Here is a 19348-nt window from a genome sequence, read left to right on the forward strand (position 1 = left end):
CTCTGCTATGGAGGTCAGTGTTAAGAGGCAGATTGCTGTAGAGGCCACTGTTAAGGGGGCAGGGTGTTTTGGAAATCACTGTTAAGAAGATGGGGTACTGTGCAGGTCACTGTTAAGGGGGCAGGGAACAGTGGAGGTCACAGTTAAGGGGACAATCTGCTATGGAGGTCAATGTTAAGGGGCGGAGAGCTGTAGAAGTTACTGTTAAGAATACGGGGTGTTGTGGAGGTCACATTTTAAGGGAACGGAGCTCTGTGGAGGTCACTGCTAAGGGGGCGGGTTATTGTGGAAATCACTGTTAACGAGACGGGGTCACAAATAAAGGGCCGGCAGCTGTGGATGTGACTGCTAAAGGGGCAGGCCACTGTGGAGGTCACTGTTGAGAGGAGGGGACTGCAGAGGTCACTATTAATGGGACATCCGCTGTGGGGGTCACTTAAGGAAGCAAGGTACTGTGGCAGTCACTGTTAAAGGGGCGGGCGCTGTTGATGTTTCTGTTAAGGGGGCAGGGAACGGTGGAGGTCACAGTTAAGGGGATGGTCTGCTAGGTCCAGTCAGTGTTAAGGGGTGGAGTGCTGTAGAGGTCACTGTTAAGGCGGCGGAGTGTTGTGGAGGTCACATTTTAAGGGAACAGAGCTCTGTGGAGGTCACTATTAAAGGTACAGCTGCTGTAGGGGTCACTTTTAAGGAAGCGGGGTACTGTGGCAGTCACTGTTAAAGGGGCGGGTGGTGTGGATGTCTCTGTTAAGGGGGCAGGGAACGGTGGAGGTCACAGTTAAGGGGATGGTCCGCTAGGTCCAGTCACTGTTAAGGGGGCGAGTTATTGTGGAAATCACTGTTAACGAGACTGGGTACTGTGGAGGTCACAAATAACGGGCTGGCTGCTGTGGAGGTGTCACGGTAGGTGAGGGAAGGGAAGCAACAAAACACCAGACTAAGCCCCAAAGCTAGGGAACAGGGAAAGGTCACCACCTGACAATCCCTGAGCCTTTCCCTGACTGCTGACAACATGAGCAAATCCTTAGGGTGGAAGTGCTCATGCGCAGGAACCTAAGACTAGCTGAAACTGAAGCAAACCATCAGCTAGGGAGCTGGAGATAAGACAACTGATTCCTAGCGCAAGGCGCAGGAACCAGCATCTTCCTGAGGCCTAGCCAGTACACACAACAAAAGGGAAGGAGTAGGACTTAGCTTAAGATGGACAGGGAGCAGGAAATCCACCAAACACCAGTTGAGAACTCCAGAAGCAAATATAAACCGCAAGGGCTATAGTGAGAGGCGGGTATAAATAGCACCACTAAATAGCTAATGAGCAGAACCTGTGAGGAGGTGGGATCCTGCCCAAAACCACAACAAAGAGAAACAGAACAATCTGTCAGATAGACTCACGTGTAGCAAGTCTGTCAGATCTTCTCAGGCCTCTCACAGGGAAGGGCGTGACAGTACCCACCTTTCGACGGGTGATGTCCGGGCACCCAGGACCAACCTTGGCCGGGCGGGCCCTGTGAAAGGCCTTCAAAAGGCGATTAGCATTGACATCAGTCATCGGAACCCACATTCTTTCCTCAGGGCCGTACCCCCTCCAATGCACAAGGTACTGAAGGGCCACAAAGAACACGCGAGTTGAGTATTCTGGAGATCTGAAACTCCAGATTACAATCTAGCAAGACAGGAGAAGGTGGCAAAGGAGATGGTTCAGCAGGTTCAACATACTTCTTCAACAAAGACCTGTGAAACATATTATGGATCTTCCAGGCCTGCGGAAGTTCCAGACGAAACGCAACCGGATTAACAATGGCCGAGATTTTGTAAGGACCAATAAATCTTGGGCCCAACTTCCAAGAATGTACTTTCAACCTAATGTTCTTGGTGGACAACCACACCAAAATCACCCACACACAGGTCTGGACCAGTCTCTCGTCAGCCATCAGTTTATATCTTTCACCCATTTTTTTTAAATTAGTTTGAATCTTTCGCCAGATAGAAGACAATGAAGAAGAGAATCTCTCCTCTTCAGGTATACCAGGAGACTCAGTCCCAGAAAAAGTACCAAACAGAGGGTGAAAACCATATACGCCAAAAAATTGTGACTTATCAGTGCACTCCTGTCTACGGTTATTCAAGGCAAACTCAGAAAAAAGACAAAAACAAAAGACCACTCTTCTCGATTCTCGGCGACAAAACACCTCAAATAAGTCTCCAGGTTCTGGTTAGTGCACTCAGTTTGTCCATTCGACTGAGGATGGAAAGCCGAAGAGAAAGATAACTGAATACCCAGACGAGTACAAAACGCCTTCCAAAACCAGGAAACAAATTGCGTCCCCCTATCAGACAACATCAGATGTGATGCCGTGTAATTTCACAATGTTATCAACAAACACATGAGCTAGAGTTTTAGCATTGGGCAGACCCGATAATGGTACAAAGTGAGCCATCTTACTGAAGCGGTCCACCACCACCAAAATCACAGTTTTCCCAGAGGAACCCAGTAAATCAGTGATGAAGTCCATGGATAAATGCGTCCAAGGACGAGAAGGGATGGACAAAGGAAGAAGAGATCCTGAAGGCCGAGTGTGAGCCACCTTAGCACGTGCACAGGTCTCACAAGCTGCTATATAGCCCTCAACACATTTACGCAAACCTGGCCACCAGAATCTCTGGGAAATAAGATCCACCGTGGATCTACTCCCAGGATGTCCCGCAAGGACAGTATCATGATGTTCCTTAAACACCTTTTGTCGAAGTTTAGAAGGAACAAACAACTTCCCTGAAGGACATGAATCAGGTGCCTCACCTTGAGCCCCCAACACTTCCGCCTCCAGTTAGGAATAAAGAGCGGATACAACCACCCCAGCAGCCAAAATCGGTGATAGGTGACCACAAAATTAAATCTGGTAAAAAACAATGACCATCTGGCCTGCCTAGGGTTCAGACACTTTTCTGATTGCAGGTAAGGCCTCTTTCACACTTGCGTTGTTGGGATCCGGCATGCACTTCCGTTGCCGGAGGTGCCCGCCGGATCCGGAAAAACGCAAGTGTACTGAAAGCATTTGAAGACGGAACCGTCTTCCAAATGCTTTCAGTGTTACTATGGCACCCAGGACGCTATTAAAGTCCTGGTTGCCATAGTAGGAGCGGGGAGCGGGGGAGCGGTATACTTACAGTCCGTGCGGCTCCCGGGGCGCTCCAGAATGACGTCAGAGCGCCCCATGCGCATGGATGACGTGATCCATGCGATCACATGATCCATGCGCTTGGGGCGCCCTGACGTCACTCTGGAGCGCCCGGGGAGCCGCACGGACGGTAAGTACACTGCTCCCCCGCTCCCCACTACACTTTACCATGGCTGTCAGGACTTTAGCGTCCCGGCAGCCATGGTAACCACTCTGAAAAAGCTAAATGTCGGCTCCGGCAATGCGCCGAAACGACGTTTAGCTTAAGGCCGGATCCGGATCAATGCCTTTCAATGGGCATTAATTCCGGATCCGGCCTTGCGGCAAGTGTTCCGGATTTTTGGCCGGAGCAAAAAGCGCAGCATGCTGCGGTATTTTCTCCGGCCAACAAACGTTCCGTTCCGGAACTGAAGACATCCTGATGCATCCTGAACGGATTTCTCTCCATTCAGAATGCATTAGGATAATCCTGATCAGGATTCTTCCGGCATAGAGCCCCGACGACGGAACTCTATGCCGGAAGACAATAACGCAAGTGTGAAAGAGCCCTAAGCCAGATTCTTATGGTCAGTAATTACCGTAATCGGATGAATCGCTCCTTCTAGTCAATGACGCCACTCCTCAAAGGCCAATTTAATGGCCAGCAACTCTCTATTCCCAACATCATAATTTCTTTCGGCAGCAGAAAGTTTCTTTGAAAAAAAAAGCACACGGGTGCCATTTGCGAGGACAGGGACCCTGCGACAAAACTGCTCCGACTCCCACTTCTGACGCGTCAACCTCCACAATGAAGGGTTGAGACACCTCAGGTTGCATCAGAATGGGAGCGGAAGCAAAACATTCCTTTATAGCAAAAAAAGCCTGTAATGCTTCTTCCGACCAGACTGAGAAGTCCACACCCTTCCTAGTCATATCAGTCAAAGGCTTGACAATAGTGGAATAATTCAGGATACATTTTCTGTAGTAATTAGCAAAACCCAAAAACCGCATCAGAGCTTTCTGATTCTCCAGCCGATCCCATTCCAGAACCGCACGGACCTTTTCAGGATCCATGCGAAAACCTGAGGCAGAAAGTAAGTAACCCAGAAACTACAGCTCTTGGACAGCAAACACACATTTCTCCAACTTAGCATACAATTTATTCTCCCGAAGGATCGATAATACTGGTCCTAAATAATCCTGATGAGTCTCCATATCGGGTGAGTAAATTAGTATGTCATCGAGGTAAATAACAACAAACCTCCTCACCAAATGATGAAAAATGTTATTGATAAAGTGCTGGAAGACTGCCGGGGCATTAGTCAAACCAAAGGGCATGACCAGGTTCTCAAAGTGACCCTCAGGGGTATTGAAGGCAGTCTTCCATTCATCCCCTTCCCTGATTCTTATCAGATTATAAGCCCCTCTTAAAGAGAACCTTTCATCGGTCCAAACATTGTGAACTAAGTATCATGACATATACAGCGGCGCCCAGGGATCTCACTGCACTTACTATTATCCCTGGGTGCCGCTCCGTTCTCCCGTTATGTCCTCCGGTATGTTCGGGGACTTTGTTATAGTAGGTGGAGACTTAGGGGACTTGGTTATAGTAGGCGGAGTCTGCCCTTGTTCTGCTGGGCGTCTCCTTCTCCTAGGCTGTAACACTGGCCAATCGCAGCGCAGAGCTCACAGCCTGGGAGGTTTTTTTCTCCCAGGCTGTGAGCTCTGCGATACAATTGGCCAGCGCTACAGCCTAGGAGAAGGAGATGCCTAGCAGAACAAGGGCAGTCTCCTCCTACTATAACCAAGTCCCCGAACATACCGGAGGACATAACGGGAGAACGGAGCGGCGCCCAGGGATAATAGTAAGTGCAGTGAGATCCCTGGGCGCCGCTGTATATGTCATAATACTTAGTTCACAATGTTTGGACCGATGAAAGGTCCTCTTTAAAATTCAACCTAGAAAACACCTTGGCTCCGACAATCTGATCAAATAAATCCGGGATTAAGGGAAGAGGATAAGGATCACAGACACTAATGAGATTCAGTTCCCAGAAATCTAGACATGGTCTAAGGGTTCCGTCTTTTTTATTTATTTATTTTTAACAAAAAAGAAGCCAGCTGCCATAGGTGACTTAGATGGCCTAATATGCCCTTTTGTCAAACTCTCGGCAATATACTCTCGCATAGCTACTCTTTCGGGTTGGGAAAGATTATATAGCCGAGATTTTGGCAATTTAGCTCCGGGAATAATATTGATCGGACAATCACCCTCAGAGAAAACGTTAACAAAATCAGAAAGGAACTAAGGCAACGCCTTAGTGGAAACCACAGAAATAGGTGCGCTGAGACAGTTGTCCATACAAAAATCACTCCAATTACTGATTTGTCTAGTTTTCCAATCAATGGTAGGGTTATGTTTTATCAACCATGGTAAACCCAGAGGAGCAGGCAAACCTTTCAGAACAAAACAAGAAATGGACTCAACATGAGAATCACCCACCCTCAAATGAATATCCTGCACAATATTAGTTAGATACTTTTGCGAGAGAGGAGCGGAATCAATAGCAAATACTGATATCCCTATAAAACCATGACTCTGAACAAATTTATAATAAAGGTTAACCCCTGCACCATTGTCCACAAATACTTCTGACTCAATATTTTCAGAGTTTAGCGCCACCATGGCAGGCAGAAGAAATCGGGGACTGCAGGTAGACTACAAATATACCTTTTCTGACTTCCCATCCACGCTACAAAGAGTAAGGGAACTCGTTTTATTGGAAAGAACCCCCTTTTTTTTTCCTTTTCCACTGTGAAGCTTCCTAAAAGGACACACATTAATGAAATGTCCTTCTTTACCACAGAAGAAACAGAATCTTCTCTGACCTCTAGAGTTCCTATTACCAGGGCAAGAAGAGACCTGACCTAACTGCATAGGTTCATCCCCAGGCACTGGTTCAGGTGTCACTGTGCCCCGAGGGACAGGAGGAACAATTTCCCCACATGATAGCGCATCCTGGTTGAGGGGAACCTTGCACCTCTTCCTCAGGAGTCTATCAATCTGTACGGCTAGGGACATGGCAGCCTCCAAAGAATCGGGGTTTTCATAAAATGCAAGGGCGTCTTTTAGTCTCTCAGACAGCCCCTGACAGAACCGACTACGGAGAGATGGGTCACTCCACTCCAAGTCAGTTGCCCATCTTCTAAATTCAGCACAATATGACTCAGCAGAACGTTCTCCCTGACTCAAGCTACGCAGCTTAGATTCAGCCAGAGAGACTCGGTCTGGACCATCATAAATCAGGCCCAGGGCTCTGAAAAATGCATCCACCGATTGGAGGGACTGAGAACCGATAGGCAGAGAAAAGGCCGAAGACTGAGCATCACCTTTTAGCAGAGAAATGATAATCCCCACTCTTCGATTTTCATCTCCAGATGAGATCAGACGTAGACGAAAATACAGTCTACAAGATTCCCTGAACCGAATAAAGTCATCACTTCCCCCAGAAAACCTATCTGGGAGGGCGACCACCAGCGGAACCAGACGCCAGGAATCTCTGAAACAGTACAACCTCCCAAAATAATTCCTGCATGCCATCCACCAGTGCATCAACAGCTTCCATTTTGCACAGAGCAAAGGAAAAAAAATGACGGTATGGGTGGTTTATAATGTCACGGTAGGTGAGGGAAGGGAAGCAAACCAAATACAACAAAAGCAACAAAACACCAGGCTAGGCCCCAAAGCTAGGGAACAGGGAAAGGTCACCACCTGACAATCCCTGAGCCTTTCCCTGACTGCTGACAACATGAGCAAATCCTTAGGGTGGAAGTGTTCATGCAAAGGAACCTAAGCCTAGCTGAAACTGAAGCAAACCCTCAGCTAGGGTGCTGGAGATAAGACAACCGGTTCCTAGCGCAAGGTGCAGGAACCAGCGTCTTCCTGAGGCCTAGCCAGAACACACAACAAAAGGGAAGGAGTAGGATTTCGCTTAAGACGGACGGGGAGCAGGAGATCCACCAAACACCAGCTGAGAACTCCAGAAGCAAATATAAACCGCGAGTGCTAAAGTGAGAGACGGGTATAAATAGCACCACTAAATAGCTAATGAGCAAAACCTGTGGGGAGGTGGGATCCTGCCCAAAATCACAACAAAGAGAAAAACAGAACAATCTGTCAGATAGACTCACGTGTAGCAATCTGTCAGATCTTCTCAGGCCTCTCACAGGGAAGGGCGTGACAGGAGGACACTAATAAAGGGGCAGCCGCTGTGGAGGTCACTGTTAAGGGGGCAGGACGCTGTGTAAGTCACTGTTAAAGAGGCAGGCACTGTGGAGGTCACTGTTAAGGGAGCAAAGGATGGTGAAGACCACTATTAAAGTGGCTGTGAGGTCACTGTTAAGGCAGCAGGGTACTGTGGCAGTCATTGTTAAAGGTGCAGTCGCTGTGGAGGGGGCGGGAATGGTGGAGGTCACAGTTAAGGGGACTGTAATCTATGGTCAGTGTTATAGGTCAGGTGCTGTAGAGGTCACTGTTAAGGGGGAGAGCCCCTGTGGTGGTCACTGTCAAGTGGGTGGGGTGCTGTGGAACTCACTGTTAAAGGGGCGGGCTGCTGTGAAGGTGAAAGTTAAGGGGGTGGGCTGCTGTTGAGGTCCCATTTTAAGGAGGAGGAACACTGTGGGGGGGTCAGTGTTAAGGGGTGGGGGGCTGTGGAGGTCACTGTTAAGGGGGCGGGGTACTGTAGAGGTCACTGTTATAGGGGATACTGTTGATATCTTTTAACGACACACACAAACATGAAATAGATGAAATATACCCGTGCGAAGCCGAGTCCTTCTGCTAGTGTGTATATATATTATTATTATTTTTTTAAATTTAACCCCTAAAAGGCATTTAAACCTGTTTTTAATGGTTGTTTGACGGGTGCACCCAAATGGTCATTTTTCAGTGTTGTCTGGATGTAGCCTAAATGTTACAACCGCAGCAATGTACTTTTCCAATATACGATATACAGCAATTAGAACGATTTCCCACAGAGAAAATAGTTCTGATTGTGGCAGATAACTTGCCCTTCTGTAGCCCATGTACTGGCAAGCTGCTCAGATCGGAGGCAGACTGATACTGGTATGGCCAGCTTCAAACATTATACAGCATGGGGGCTTTACTGCGCTGCTATCGGCTCCTTTAACCACATTTTAACACACATCAAAATACTTCAAGCACAGAATATGTCTCATTAATCATGAGCTCCACGGTACATCCAGTCCAGTTCCAGGCTTCAGCTATACCCTCGAATAGCCGTTTCTAATAAATAGGACATGATTAGGAGATTGGCAACACACTGCGGTTCCTGTGCAAATAGAAACCTAAAGCCTGCATTAGGGAACACTCTGCTCTTTGTATACCACATCGCTTGCTGGTTTGTTTTTCTTGTCATTTACATGGTCAAACAGAGCTATCTAGCCACTTTATCAACGCCTGTGCTCTGGGAGCGATATAATGTCTACCGAAGAAAGAGGAGTACCTTGTCTGAAAATCTGTGGCTCCTCTGAAGGAGACGTGAGGGGTATGGTCCTGAGACGTCATCCCTTTAGTAGTCCAAATTTCGGGGAGGCATTGACTTACAGTCTCGATTTCCTGGAGGAAAAAAAAAAAAAAAAAAATGAACAGGATGAATGATTCGCTTTGGAAATAGTTGCAGTTTTTGTAGCCGACAAGAAAAAAAAACTTAATTATTTGTCCTTCTGTTGAGGGAAAGTGATCTCTCTGGAAAAAGAGCTCAAAAGCCCCTGATAATATGGAAACAGAAAGAAACCACCACCGGAGCCAGGGATGCCCAACAAAGCAGCTGCAATACAAAAACACATTTGTACAGACAGAATATGACACCGGCCACTGCGAGCCGCAAACAGCAGCACATTTTTGGGAACATTGCTTTAAAATAGTGATGAGATTATGTTCCAGAGTCCTCTGTACACAGACCTGTCCCAACATCAGCCCATGGTTGATTTATACAGTGCTACTGTAAAACCGCATCTATACAGGTAGGGTGGGATTATAATATATGTAATATAATATATAACATGAATGGTGCCCCCATCCCCCTTCAGTAATGTAACCAAAAAAGGAAGGTTGAAGAGAGTCGGTGCTGGAGGAGAGAGAACTTTCTCCATCTGCTACATAACTCGGTGAGCCCGTGAGGAGCTGGTGCAGGGGATGGAAGTGGTAGTGGCCCTGATGAGAGGTGCCACGGTGTACTCCCTCAGGCTGTTGCTCCCTGGGGTTCGGTGCAGTGAGAAGGTGGTGTGAAAGAATCAGTTTACCTTGCAAATTTGTGGTACAATGTGCAGTTTCTGTCACCAGATAATGAGGTATGGTGGCTGATTAGATGGCAATTAATGGCACTCAGAAGTAAGCCGACAAGGTCTCTCTCTCCTGATTCCTCTTCACTATGACTGTAAAGCTGGCACATATGACTGTAGGTGTCTTTTAGGTTTGCCTGAATTAGGCTATGGTGATGGGTGTCTTAACACGTTTTCCCTCACCTTGCAGCAGTGACTGTAAAGTTGTGGTAGCTGGTCACCCTGCTGTCTGTAAGGCTGTAGCGTTGATGGTTTTCTGTTTCCCTGAGACAGTGTTCCTCACAGACGAGATGATTTCTGGTCATAAGGCCCTATGCAGCCTGAACGGATAGACATGCTATCTGTCTCCTCACTAGCCTAGCTAGATTCCCCCTTTCCCCCTACTACACCCTCTCCTGGCAGGAAGTCAGACCAGCCCACTCGTACCAAGAGGGGGAGAAATGGGATGGTTAGTCCCATTTCTAATTGTCAACCATTACCCCATCTGCTGGTGTAACAGTGTATGACACAGAAAAACATGACAGTAGCAATGCAAACCAAACAATTTGGAGATACCCTATCTGGGGTATTGCAAAAGCACCCTGCATTATTTGGCGACACATGTTCTCAGCATGTTAAAAGGCTCTTTGAGCTCTGGATTTTAGCTCTTCAGATCATATATAGCAGCATAACAAAAAGTAAAGCTTCATGCATATGGCTGTGTCTGAAGTTTGGTCTGCAAACCACAGATCCACAAAATACGAATACCTTCCATGTCCCCTCCGCATTTCACTCCCATCAATAGAAATGGCTGTTCTCGTCCGCAATATGGACCAGAGTAGGATACAGTATGTTCTACAATTTGCTAAACGGCCACACAGATCTGCAAAAAAATTCAGCTGCATGAATGGCCTCATCAAAAAATGTAGATTGCACATGGATAAAAAAAAAATACACAGTCATGTGCATGAAGCTTAATTTTTCTAGTGTAAGAATGTATCGACTATTCCCTGGATAGGTGCTGAAGGTCCTCACTGATCCCCAGAACAGGAGATCCTGGTCTTCCATTTGCTCCAGCTACATCTGAGCAGGAATTTGTATGGAGCACCCACTCTGTTAACAATGGGGTTCCCAGCAGTCAGACCTCCACCGATCTGCATTTAGGTGACAATAGCCTGGATGCACATAGAGCAAACCAACATATCAAGACACCATCACTGCCCACATGTAGGGTAAGGACAGGGACCCATCACTTGTTTCCCTCACCACACTTGACTTATCGACCCTTGTAGGAAAGAAGGGTAGCTTTACCCTCACTTGCAGCTGTGTACGGCTTCAGGTGTAACATCCCAGAGTTATGTTACAAAACTCTTTAACCCCGCTACAACCTGTTAAGTGTATCTGTACTGTCATCCTGTGTAATTTAACATCACATCCTCACTAATGTGCATTCTAAGCCTGTTAAATGTATATTGCTGTAATTTCAATGTTCACCAGCAGGTGGCAGCAACGTGTCAGCAGGGCCTTAGTAACAGTTTAGCATATCTAGACTGGAATAGTACATTCCAGTTTAGCTCCCCCCTCTGTGAGGAGGTGTGGAATGTTCCCACATCCTGCCTCATGGGTGGAGAAGGAAGTTAGTGCTAGTGTGTGCCAGCCACCCCGGCTAGGGAAAGGCTGTGCTTGTAGGAGTTCCCAGTTCTAGGGATCCAAGCCAGAATCTTGTCTCGGCTGAGACAAAAGATCATCATTCCCAGTCTGAGCCTTTCAGCCTCAGCTGGTGGAAAGCAAGTAGCCACCTCCAGTATTCCAGGAAGAAGCATACCCTGTGAGCCAACTGTGAGTACCGTCCAGAGACCAGGAGAAGCTAAATTCCTCCTCAGTGAGTCAGCCCCAATACAGCAGAAGATAGTAATTCCTGCCATATTACAGAGCCACAAGCAGACGACTTATCCTGCAGAGAGCTCCAGGCACATGATAGAGGCAGAAGATAGATTCCTGCCACACATTGCCAATACCTGCTGGGACTTCAGACTATTGCTGTATCTCACTTGGATGAAAGCTGCATCAAGGAAAGACCATTTTGAACTATATTCCAAGTCTGGATCTCAATTATTGCTACTAAATCCCTCAATTACTCCTACTAGCAACACACTCATTTTATTGCAAGTGAGCCAGGATCCAGGAGTCCAGCTGTACCCAGGTAGGAGACACCGTTGCCACTATTGCCACTATCACACGGAGACATTACACCACTCTGGCATTCCTAACCTGATACGTGAGTTGCAACACCTTAAAGGGCCCTGTGTTAGTACCCTGCGCACGCTGCAATTGGCGTCACGAACAAAAACTATAAACTATCATTTACACCTGACCCAGTCATTGCATATTTTAGCGTCAGAGTGCATACCCCAATCCGGCTTACTACACAGGCAGCCCATAGGATAGAGGGTTCTGGCTAGCCTGAATTGGGCATACCCATGGCAGATGCACAGATGGCCATGCTGTATGGATTGGATATCTCTGAATATAAAAATGAATGATATATACTAAACTACGCTCTAGAGTAAAGACAGGTTCAACAGCATCAGTCAATTGAAAAGTCAAAAGATATTAATACAATCCACTGCATTGCTGTCTGGTATCTGGATACGGCTCCAGTATACAGTAAATTAAAAAGTATTTCTGGTTATGATCATAACTTTATGTCTCAGCCTCATTTTTACTACATTTGTGCTGCTGGCTTACAGTGTAAATATTTTTGAAGCTAAAATGATGGAAGAGGTATAATATACAATGTGAAAACAGATAAAATGAAGTGCGCTACTGACACTACTTTTGTCTTGTCTACATCTATTTCGCCTAAAGTACTGCTGTATTTCTCGGGTAATGATGCAAATTGACAATATTAATAAACTGATATAATCTTGGGCGATAATTATCTTTTACAGCAATGCAGCAATAAACCACATCTAGTGAAATCAGGATAAATGCTGGGCGCCGCTATGAGGGCTTGTGCACTCGGCTGCTTGGTTCGGAGCTGTCACAGGCCTGCCGTAGAGGCCTCCACTGTACTTCTGATTTCACAAGGAGGCATATAGGTTTTTTTTATGAATCCTACAGAAAAAAGTGGTGGGGTGCTCAGACCCCTTATGAACTGAAGTAAATCGACATTGAGTTCAATAGTGTCTGTCTGGCTCTGTCCTAAGGAACTATGCAGGCTGTGTGCACTGCCATACAAGCTCTGCCATGAGCATCAACCCGAAAGGGCAGGAGCTCAAGTTCCCTTCTATCACCTCAGGAGCTTAAAGGGGTTGTGGGGGATCCTAAAAAATTTACATTTGTGTAAATCTCGCCTAGTCTCCTAAAAATCATAATGGTGTGCCTGTCAACTTTTCCTGAATCTTCATTTCTATCTCCATGGTCCCTAGGCGCTCCACTGTTTATAACCCAAACTTCCAGGTTGTGGGCGTAGAAGAGCCGCAGCCACAACACTCCCCATAGGGCTGTGTGCTATAAGGTCAGCCAGAATAACGCCTACTACACCCTTCCCTGGGACGAAAACTCCACGCAGCTTCGATATGACAAGCAGCGGACTCCACCTACCCTGCTTGTGGCTTAAGAGCGTCAACCGGACCATTCCAAGATCACATGAGGCTGACATCACGACTACTTGGGCATGGAATTCTGACAGAGGGGATTATTGGAAGCCAGGTCATGATGTCAGAGGAGATATAGGCTCCACAATGGGCGCGGTCACGTGACCACTCACCCAATCTCCAAAGGGAGACAAGTTGCACTGCCCGGTAGGGAAGCACAGATAAGAAATGTTTATACCCAGATAACCCCTTTAGGTAGGGTACTGGCTCTTCTGCTTATTGGATAGAGACCTGTATAGTATAGAGACTGTGTACAGACTTACTGGAAGTGCTCCACGGTATAGAGACTTATCGCCAATGTTCCATGGAAAAATAAGATGCAAAGAGGTATCTTCCAAGGAAAGAAAACCATCTTGGAATTTTCCTTGCCGTAGTCCAAAGCTTGTAAAAAAGTTGGATTTTGACTCATAGGGAGCCACTTCCACATGGTGGCGCTAGCGAGATGGGTAACTTTCCTTGGGAGATACCTCTTTGCATATCATCTCAGTAAGGAATTTTAGAAGGGGGAATATTAACCAGACAACATGTTTAAATCTTTGTTCCAACAGAAGAGACTGGGATAAATGTATATGAGAACTGCAGCACCATCACAAAAAAGAGACAAAAAAATGCACAAAAAAATGTTGTAAATGTAATACATTGTCATTAATTAACACTGGGCATTATGTCACAAATGTTCTTGTGAGAACTTTGCAGCATCGTTATGGATGATTATCTAGATTTTGTAAACTCCAACATGGTAAGCCTGCTAGTTATAGTGTACGAGCCACGTATGACTTGGGATCCTTAATGACTGAAGGTGGACGTAGACATGAAACAGCACGGCCTAGATGGCCAACAGCACTACAAGCATATAGGACCATGCACAGACTTCAGATGCAAAACTAAGGGGGTCATTTATGAAACAAAATTGCGGTGCCAAGGTCTTTTGTGCCGCAATCTGCAACTTCTTCATAACTGGTGGATCCAATGCCAGTGCAAGGCTTTATTAAGACCAGTGTCTAAAACTTTGGTCTTAATAAATGTGCTCCTAAATCTATACGCTTTTCAAGGGAATCTGTCACCACGATTCTGGACTATTATCTGAGCCAACATATGAGTAGCACTGCAGATAAGAAGTCCATATCATCTTTTTTTTCTCCTACTGTCCCTCGTTCTGCTGCGGTCAGCGCTCAAAGCTGTGCTGAAATGAACAGTCATGTGCGCATGCACAGCAGTCCCTACAATGTATTTCAGAGCAGCTTTAAATGCTGATAGCAGAGGAATGGGGGGGGGGACGACAAGAAACAGCAAATAACAATCTGGACTCCTTATCTGCAGTAATAGCCGAAGATCCTGGTGACAGATTGCCCTTAAAATGACCAATAACTACAAGGTGGCCATTTGTATGACAAACCTCAGATGGTGAAAATCCAACCTACTAGTAGAATTGTAGGGATCACCCATTGTGGGTGTTTCAGCTGGTAACAAGGAAAATATAAATTCCTTAAAGGGGTTTTCTTGGATTTAACTCTTGAGGATAAGTCAATATCAGAAGGGCGGGGGTCCGACACCTATCCCCCCTGCCGATCAGCTTGTTGATGAGAAGGTGTGCGCCGTGCGAGTGCTGCCTCCTCTTCATTGTTTACCCGTTTGCCGTCGACATCGCAGCGGTGAGCAGGTGTAATTATAAGCCGTCCCATTCACTTCAATGGGACGGCTCCTTCCTATTCAAGTGTATAGGAAGGAGCCATCCCACAGAAGTGAATGGGATGGCTTCTTGTAATTACACCTACTCACTGATCCGATGTCGATGGCAAGAAGATAAACAATGAAGGGAAGGCTGCGCTCACATGAAGTGCGGCCTTCTCTTCAACCAGCTGATCAGCCGAGTGTTAGACCCCCGCCGATCTGATATTGATGGCCTATCCTGAGGATAGGTCATCAATAATAAAATCCTGGAAAACCCCTTTAAACATTATAGTACCGTAACTCATAGAAGTAAGTTGGAGACAGCTGGCTTACTAGAAGAACATAAGTCTGATGCGGCATTTACAAGCAGTGATCGAGCATACAATGGTCAAAACGATTGTTTCACCCAATGAACAAGCATTTTGCTCGATCATCGGGTGATCTGCAGTCCTTTCAGGTGGGAAGATTATTGGGAACGAGCATTAGTAGGAAGTTCGCCCCCGATAATCTGCCCAACAATCGGACAGAGCCTTATGAATTAAGTCTTGCCCATCTACTATCATTCCAGAATGTTTTTTTAGGTTACTTTCACACTTGCATTTTTTGCCTGATCCGGCAAGGATCAGAAAAAAAGCTTCCGTTATTGATAATATAACCATCTACATCCGTTATGAACGGATCCGGTTGTATTATCTTTAACATTGCCATGACGGATCCGTCAAGAACTCCACTGAAAGTCAGTGGGGGACGGATCGGTTTTCTATCGTGTCCAGGAAAAAAGATCCGTCCCCATTGACTTCCATTGTGGGTAATGCCTGATCCGTTTTGCTCTGCATCCCATGACGGAAAAAAAAACGTTTGCTCTCTGGTATGGGAACGCAACCAAACGGAACGGAATGCATTTTGGAGCAAACCGTTCTGTCCTTTGTCGGATCTCAATACCGGAAAATGTAAACGCAAGTGTGAGAGTAGCCATAGTGTGTATGGTTCCACCAATCCTCCCAAGACATTTGGATATCTTCCAACCCGAGCACTTCAGTAAACCATCCTATTTAGCTTAGCATTGGTCACATCACACATTGCTCCTGCTGCTAGACGATCCAGCTGAGCGATATAATGTCACTTACAAGTCATGTATGTCAGTTTTGGATTTTTCTCACCTTTTAACACATTTAAATATATGCTATCATTAAATCAATGTCAAGCAGGTTTGCGCAGATGTTTTTTTTTCACACGCTGCCTCCAGATGAAGCTGCTGACGCAGTGAAACACATGTAGAAATTATTACTGTAATCACACATGCCATGTCTAACGTTGAAGTGCCCGGGGTCACTTTACACTACAGAGCCTAATGTCATTAACACTTTTTTTTAACTATTTGTATGAGTTCTGGGAATTAGTTTGGTTTGCTTGGGATATTATATAACTAATGAAACTATAGTGTGCGGTCTATCAGGATATTTACACTACAGTGTGCGGTGTATCGGGATATTTACACTACAGTGTGCGGTGTATCGGGATATTTACACTATAGCGTGCGGTCTACCAGGATATTTACACTATAGTCTGCGGTCTATCAGGATATTTACACTATAGTCTGCGGTCTATCAGGATATTTACACTACAGTGTGCGGTCTATCAGGATATTTACACTACAGTGTGCGGTCTATCAGGATATTTACACTACAGTGTGCGGTCTACCAGGATATTTACACTACAGTGTGCGGTCTACCAGGATATTTACACTATAGTCTGCGGTCTATCAGGATATTTACACTACAGTGTGCGGTCTATCAGGATATTTACACTATAGTGTGCGGTCTATCAGGATATTTACACTACAGTGTGCGGTGTATCGGGATATTTACACTATAGCGTGCGGTCTACCAGGATATTTACACTATAGTCTGCGGTCTATCAGGATATTTACACTACAGTGTGCGGTCTATCAGGATATTTACACTACAGTGTGCGGTCTATCAGGATATTTACACTAGTGTGCGGTCTACCAGGATATTTACACTACAGTGTGCGGTCTATCAGGATATTTACACTATAGTCTGCGGTCTATCAGGATATTTACACTATAGTGTGCGGTCTATCAGGATATTTACACTATAGTGTGTGGTCTACCAGGATATTTACACTACAGTGTGCGGTCTATCAGGATATTTACACTACAGTGTGCGGTCTATCAGGATATTTACACTACAGTGTGCGGTCTACCAGGATATTTACACTACAGTGTGCGGTCTACCAGGATATTTACACTATAGTCTGCGGTCTACCAGGATATTTACACTATAGTCTGCGGTCTATCAGGATATTTACACTACAGTGTGCGGTCTATCAGGATATTTACACTATAGTGTGCAGTGTACCGGGATATTTATAGTGTGCACCACATATTTTTTTTATTATTGGATGGTTTTAGGATTTGGAGTAGTGGGGAAGATCTGATCACTTAAATTACTGCATCCCCATTAGGGTTGTCACCAGCTTTTCCATGCTTCTGATTGACAGCTCAGCCTAGTGAATGGCAGGTAATATGTATAACAGTACGCCTTTCACACTAGCGTTCGGGGATCCGCTTGTGAGTTCCGTTTGAAGGCTCTCACAAGCGGCCCCGAACGCATCCGTACTACCCTAATGCATTCTGAGTGGATGCGGATCCGCTCAGAATGCATCAGTCTGGCTCCGTTTGTCCTCCGCTCAGCAGGCGGACACCCGAACGCAGCTTGCAGCGTTCGGGTGTCCGCCTGGCCGTGCGGAGGCAAATGGATCCGTCCAGACTTACAATGTAAGTCAATGGGGACGGATCCGTTTGAAGATGACACTATATGGCTCAATTTTTTTTGTTCATGGTAATGCAAACGGATCCGTTCTGAACGGATCTAAGCGTTTGCATATAGGTGCGGATCCGTCTGTGCAGATACCAGACGGATCCGCACCTAAATGCAGGTGTGAAAGTAGCCTAAGCAGATTTGCCATTTCAGGTCTGAAAAAGCAGGATGTAATGATGGCTTTTAACCAGCGAGGAGCGTCTCTTTGTAAGCAAAATGTTAACTCAGCACATCAACAGTTAAATGTGACAACAATGCTGTGATGGCAGCAATACACGCTGTGCAGTGAAATAATACGGTTTTAACCGTTTTCATGGAGACCTGGTTCACAGCCGCCCCTCACATCAGGACCTTTACTCTTGTACACGCTGCTCTCAGGCGAATGTCTCGTCCTCCATTGTTTCACCATACACAGCAGTCCAGTCCTCACCAGTATCCTCCATCTCCTCACTGTCTCCTCAGCTGCACCTTCTGCTTCCAGGTTTCTATTCCACCCCCCAAATCTCATATCGTGCAGCTGGATGCTACCTGCACAATCGCCCATCATGCCCCCAATATAATAAAAATCAACAGCCGCTCAGTCCATTCATAAAATGTGCACAAGAACCCCGAACCGTGCTTTAGCCCTTCCAACCTTTACAATTGCTCCTCCTGGAGAGTAGAGGAACACAAAAAAAATGGACCAAAAGAAACACAAGACGGCTGATTCCTTCTCCTCCAGAGGATCTAGCAGCTCCCCATATACAGACTGGTGGCAGATCTAGAAGAACATGAAGAGATCCACAGATCCGCACTGTATATAGAGAGCGCGCATGAGGGTTGAGCTACCCATACCCATCCCAATGTGAATGGATATTAGGAAAGCTGTGGGACACATTGGAGGGAATTTATCACAAGGAGAATTTTTTAGGTCAGTTTTCCTTGAGTCTGCATTTGCCATAATTTGCACCTAATTTATAATACGCCAGACATTGCTTGATAAATATGGCTCATAATTAAACTTAACAGCTTTAGGGTACTTTCACACTATCGTTTTTCTTTTCCGGCGCTGAGTTCCGTCTTAGGGCTCTTTCACACTTGCGTTGTTGTGTTCCGGCATAGAGTTCCGTCGTCGGGGCTCTATGCCGGAAGAATCCTGATCAGTTTTATCCTAATGCATTCTGAATGGAGAGAAATCCGTTCAGGATGCATCAGGATGCCTTCAGTTCCGGAACGGAACGTTTTTTGGCCGGAGAAAATACTGCAGCATGCTGCGCTTTTTGCTCCGGCCAAAAATCCGGAACACTTGCCGCAAGGCCGGATCCGAAATTAATGCCCATTGAAAGGCATTAATCCGGATCCAGCCTTAAGCTAAACGTCGTTTCGGCGCATTGCCGGACCCGACGTTTAGCTTTTTCTGAATGGTTACCATGGCTGCCAGGACGCTAAAGTCCTGTCAGCCATGGTAAAGTGTAGTGGGGAGCAGTATACTTACCGTCCGTGCGGCTCCCCGGGCGCTCCAGAATGACGTCAGGGCGCCCCACACACATGGATGACGTGTTGCATGGACACGTCATCCATGCGCATGGGGCGCTCTGACGTCATTCTGGAGCGCCCCGGGAGCTGCACGGACTGTAAGTATACTGCTCCCCCGCTCCCCACTACTACTATGGCAACCAGGACTTTAATAGCGTCCTGGGTG

At 46.2% G+C, this 19348-nt stretch overlaps 1 protein-coding gene across 4 annotated transcripts in view; it reads right to left on the minus strand.

Annotated features, from left to right (window-relative positions):
* The window catches only part of FAM13C (family with sequence similarity 13 member C), a 187337-nt gene that overhangs the window by 93849 nt on the left and 74140 nt on the right, over positions 1-19348 (minus strand). For all 4 annotated transcript variants that reach the window (XM_040438223.1, XM_040438222.1, XM_040438224.1 and 1 more), the window contains exon 4: positions 8678-8790. In XM_040438223.1, coding sequence (XP_040294157.1) covers positions 8678-8790 — 113 coding nt within the window. The remainder of the gene's footprint in view (positions 1-8677; positions 8791-19348) is intronic.

The sequence above is a fragment of the Bufo bufo genome, chromosome 6 (assembly GCF_905171765.1).
Source record: "Bufo bufo chromosome 6, aBufBuf1.1, whole genome shotgun sequence".
In the NCBI taxonomy this organism is placed as follows: Eukaryota; Metazoa; Chordata; class Amphibia; order Anura; family Bufonidae; genus Bufo; species Bufo bufo.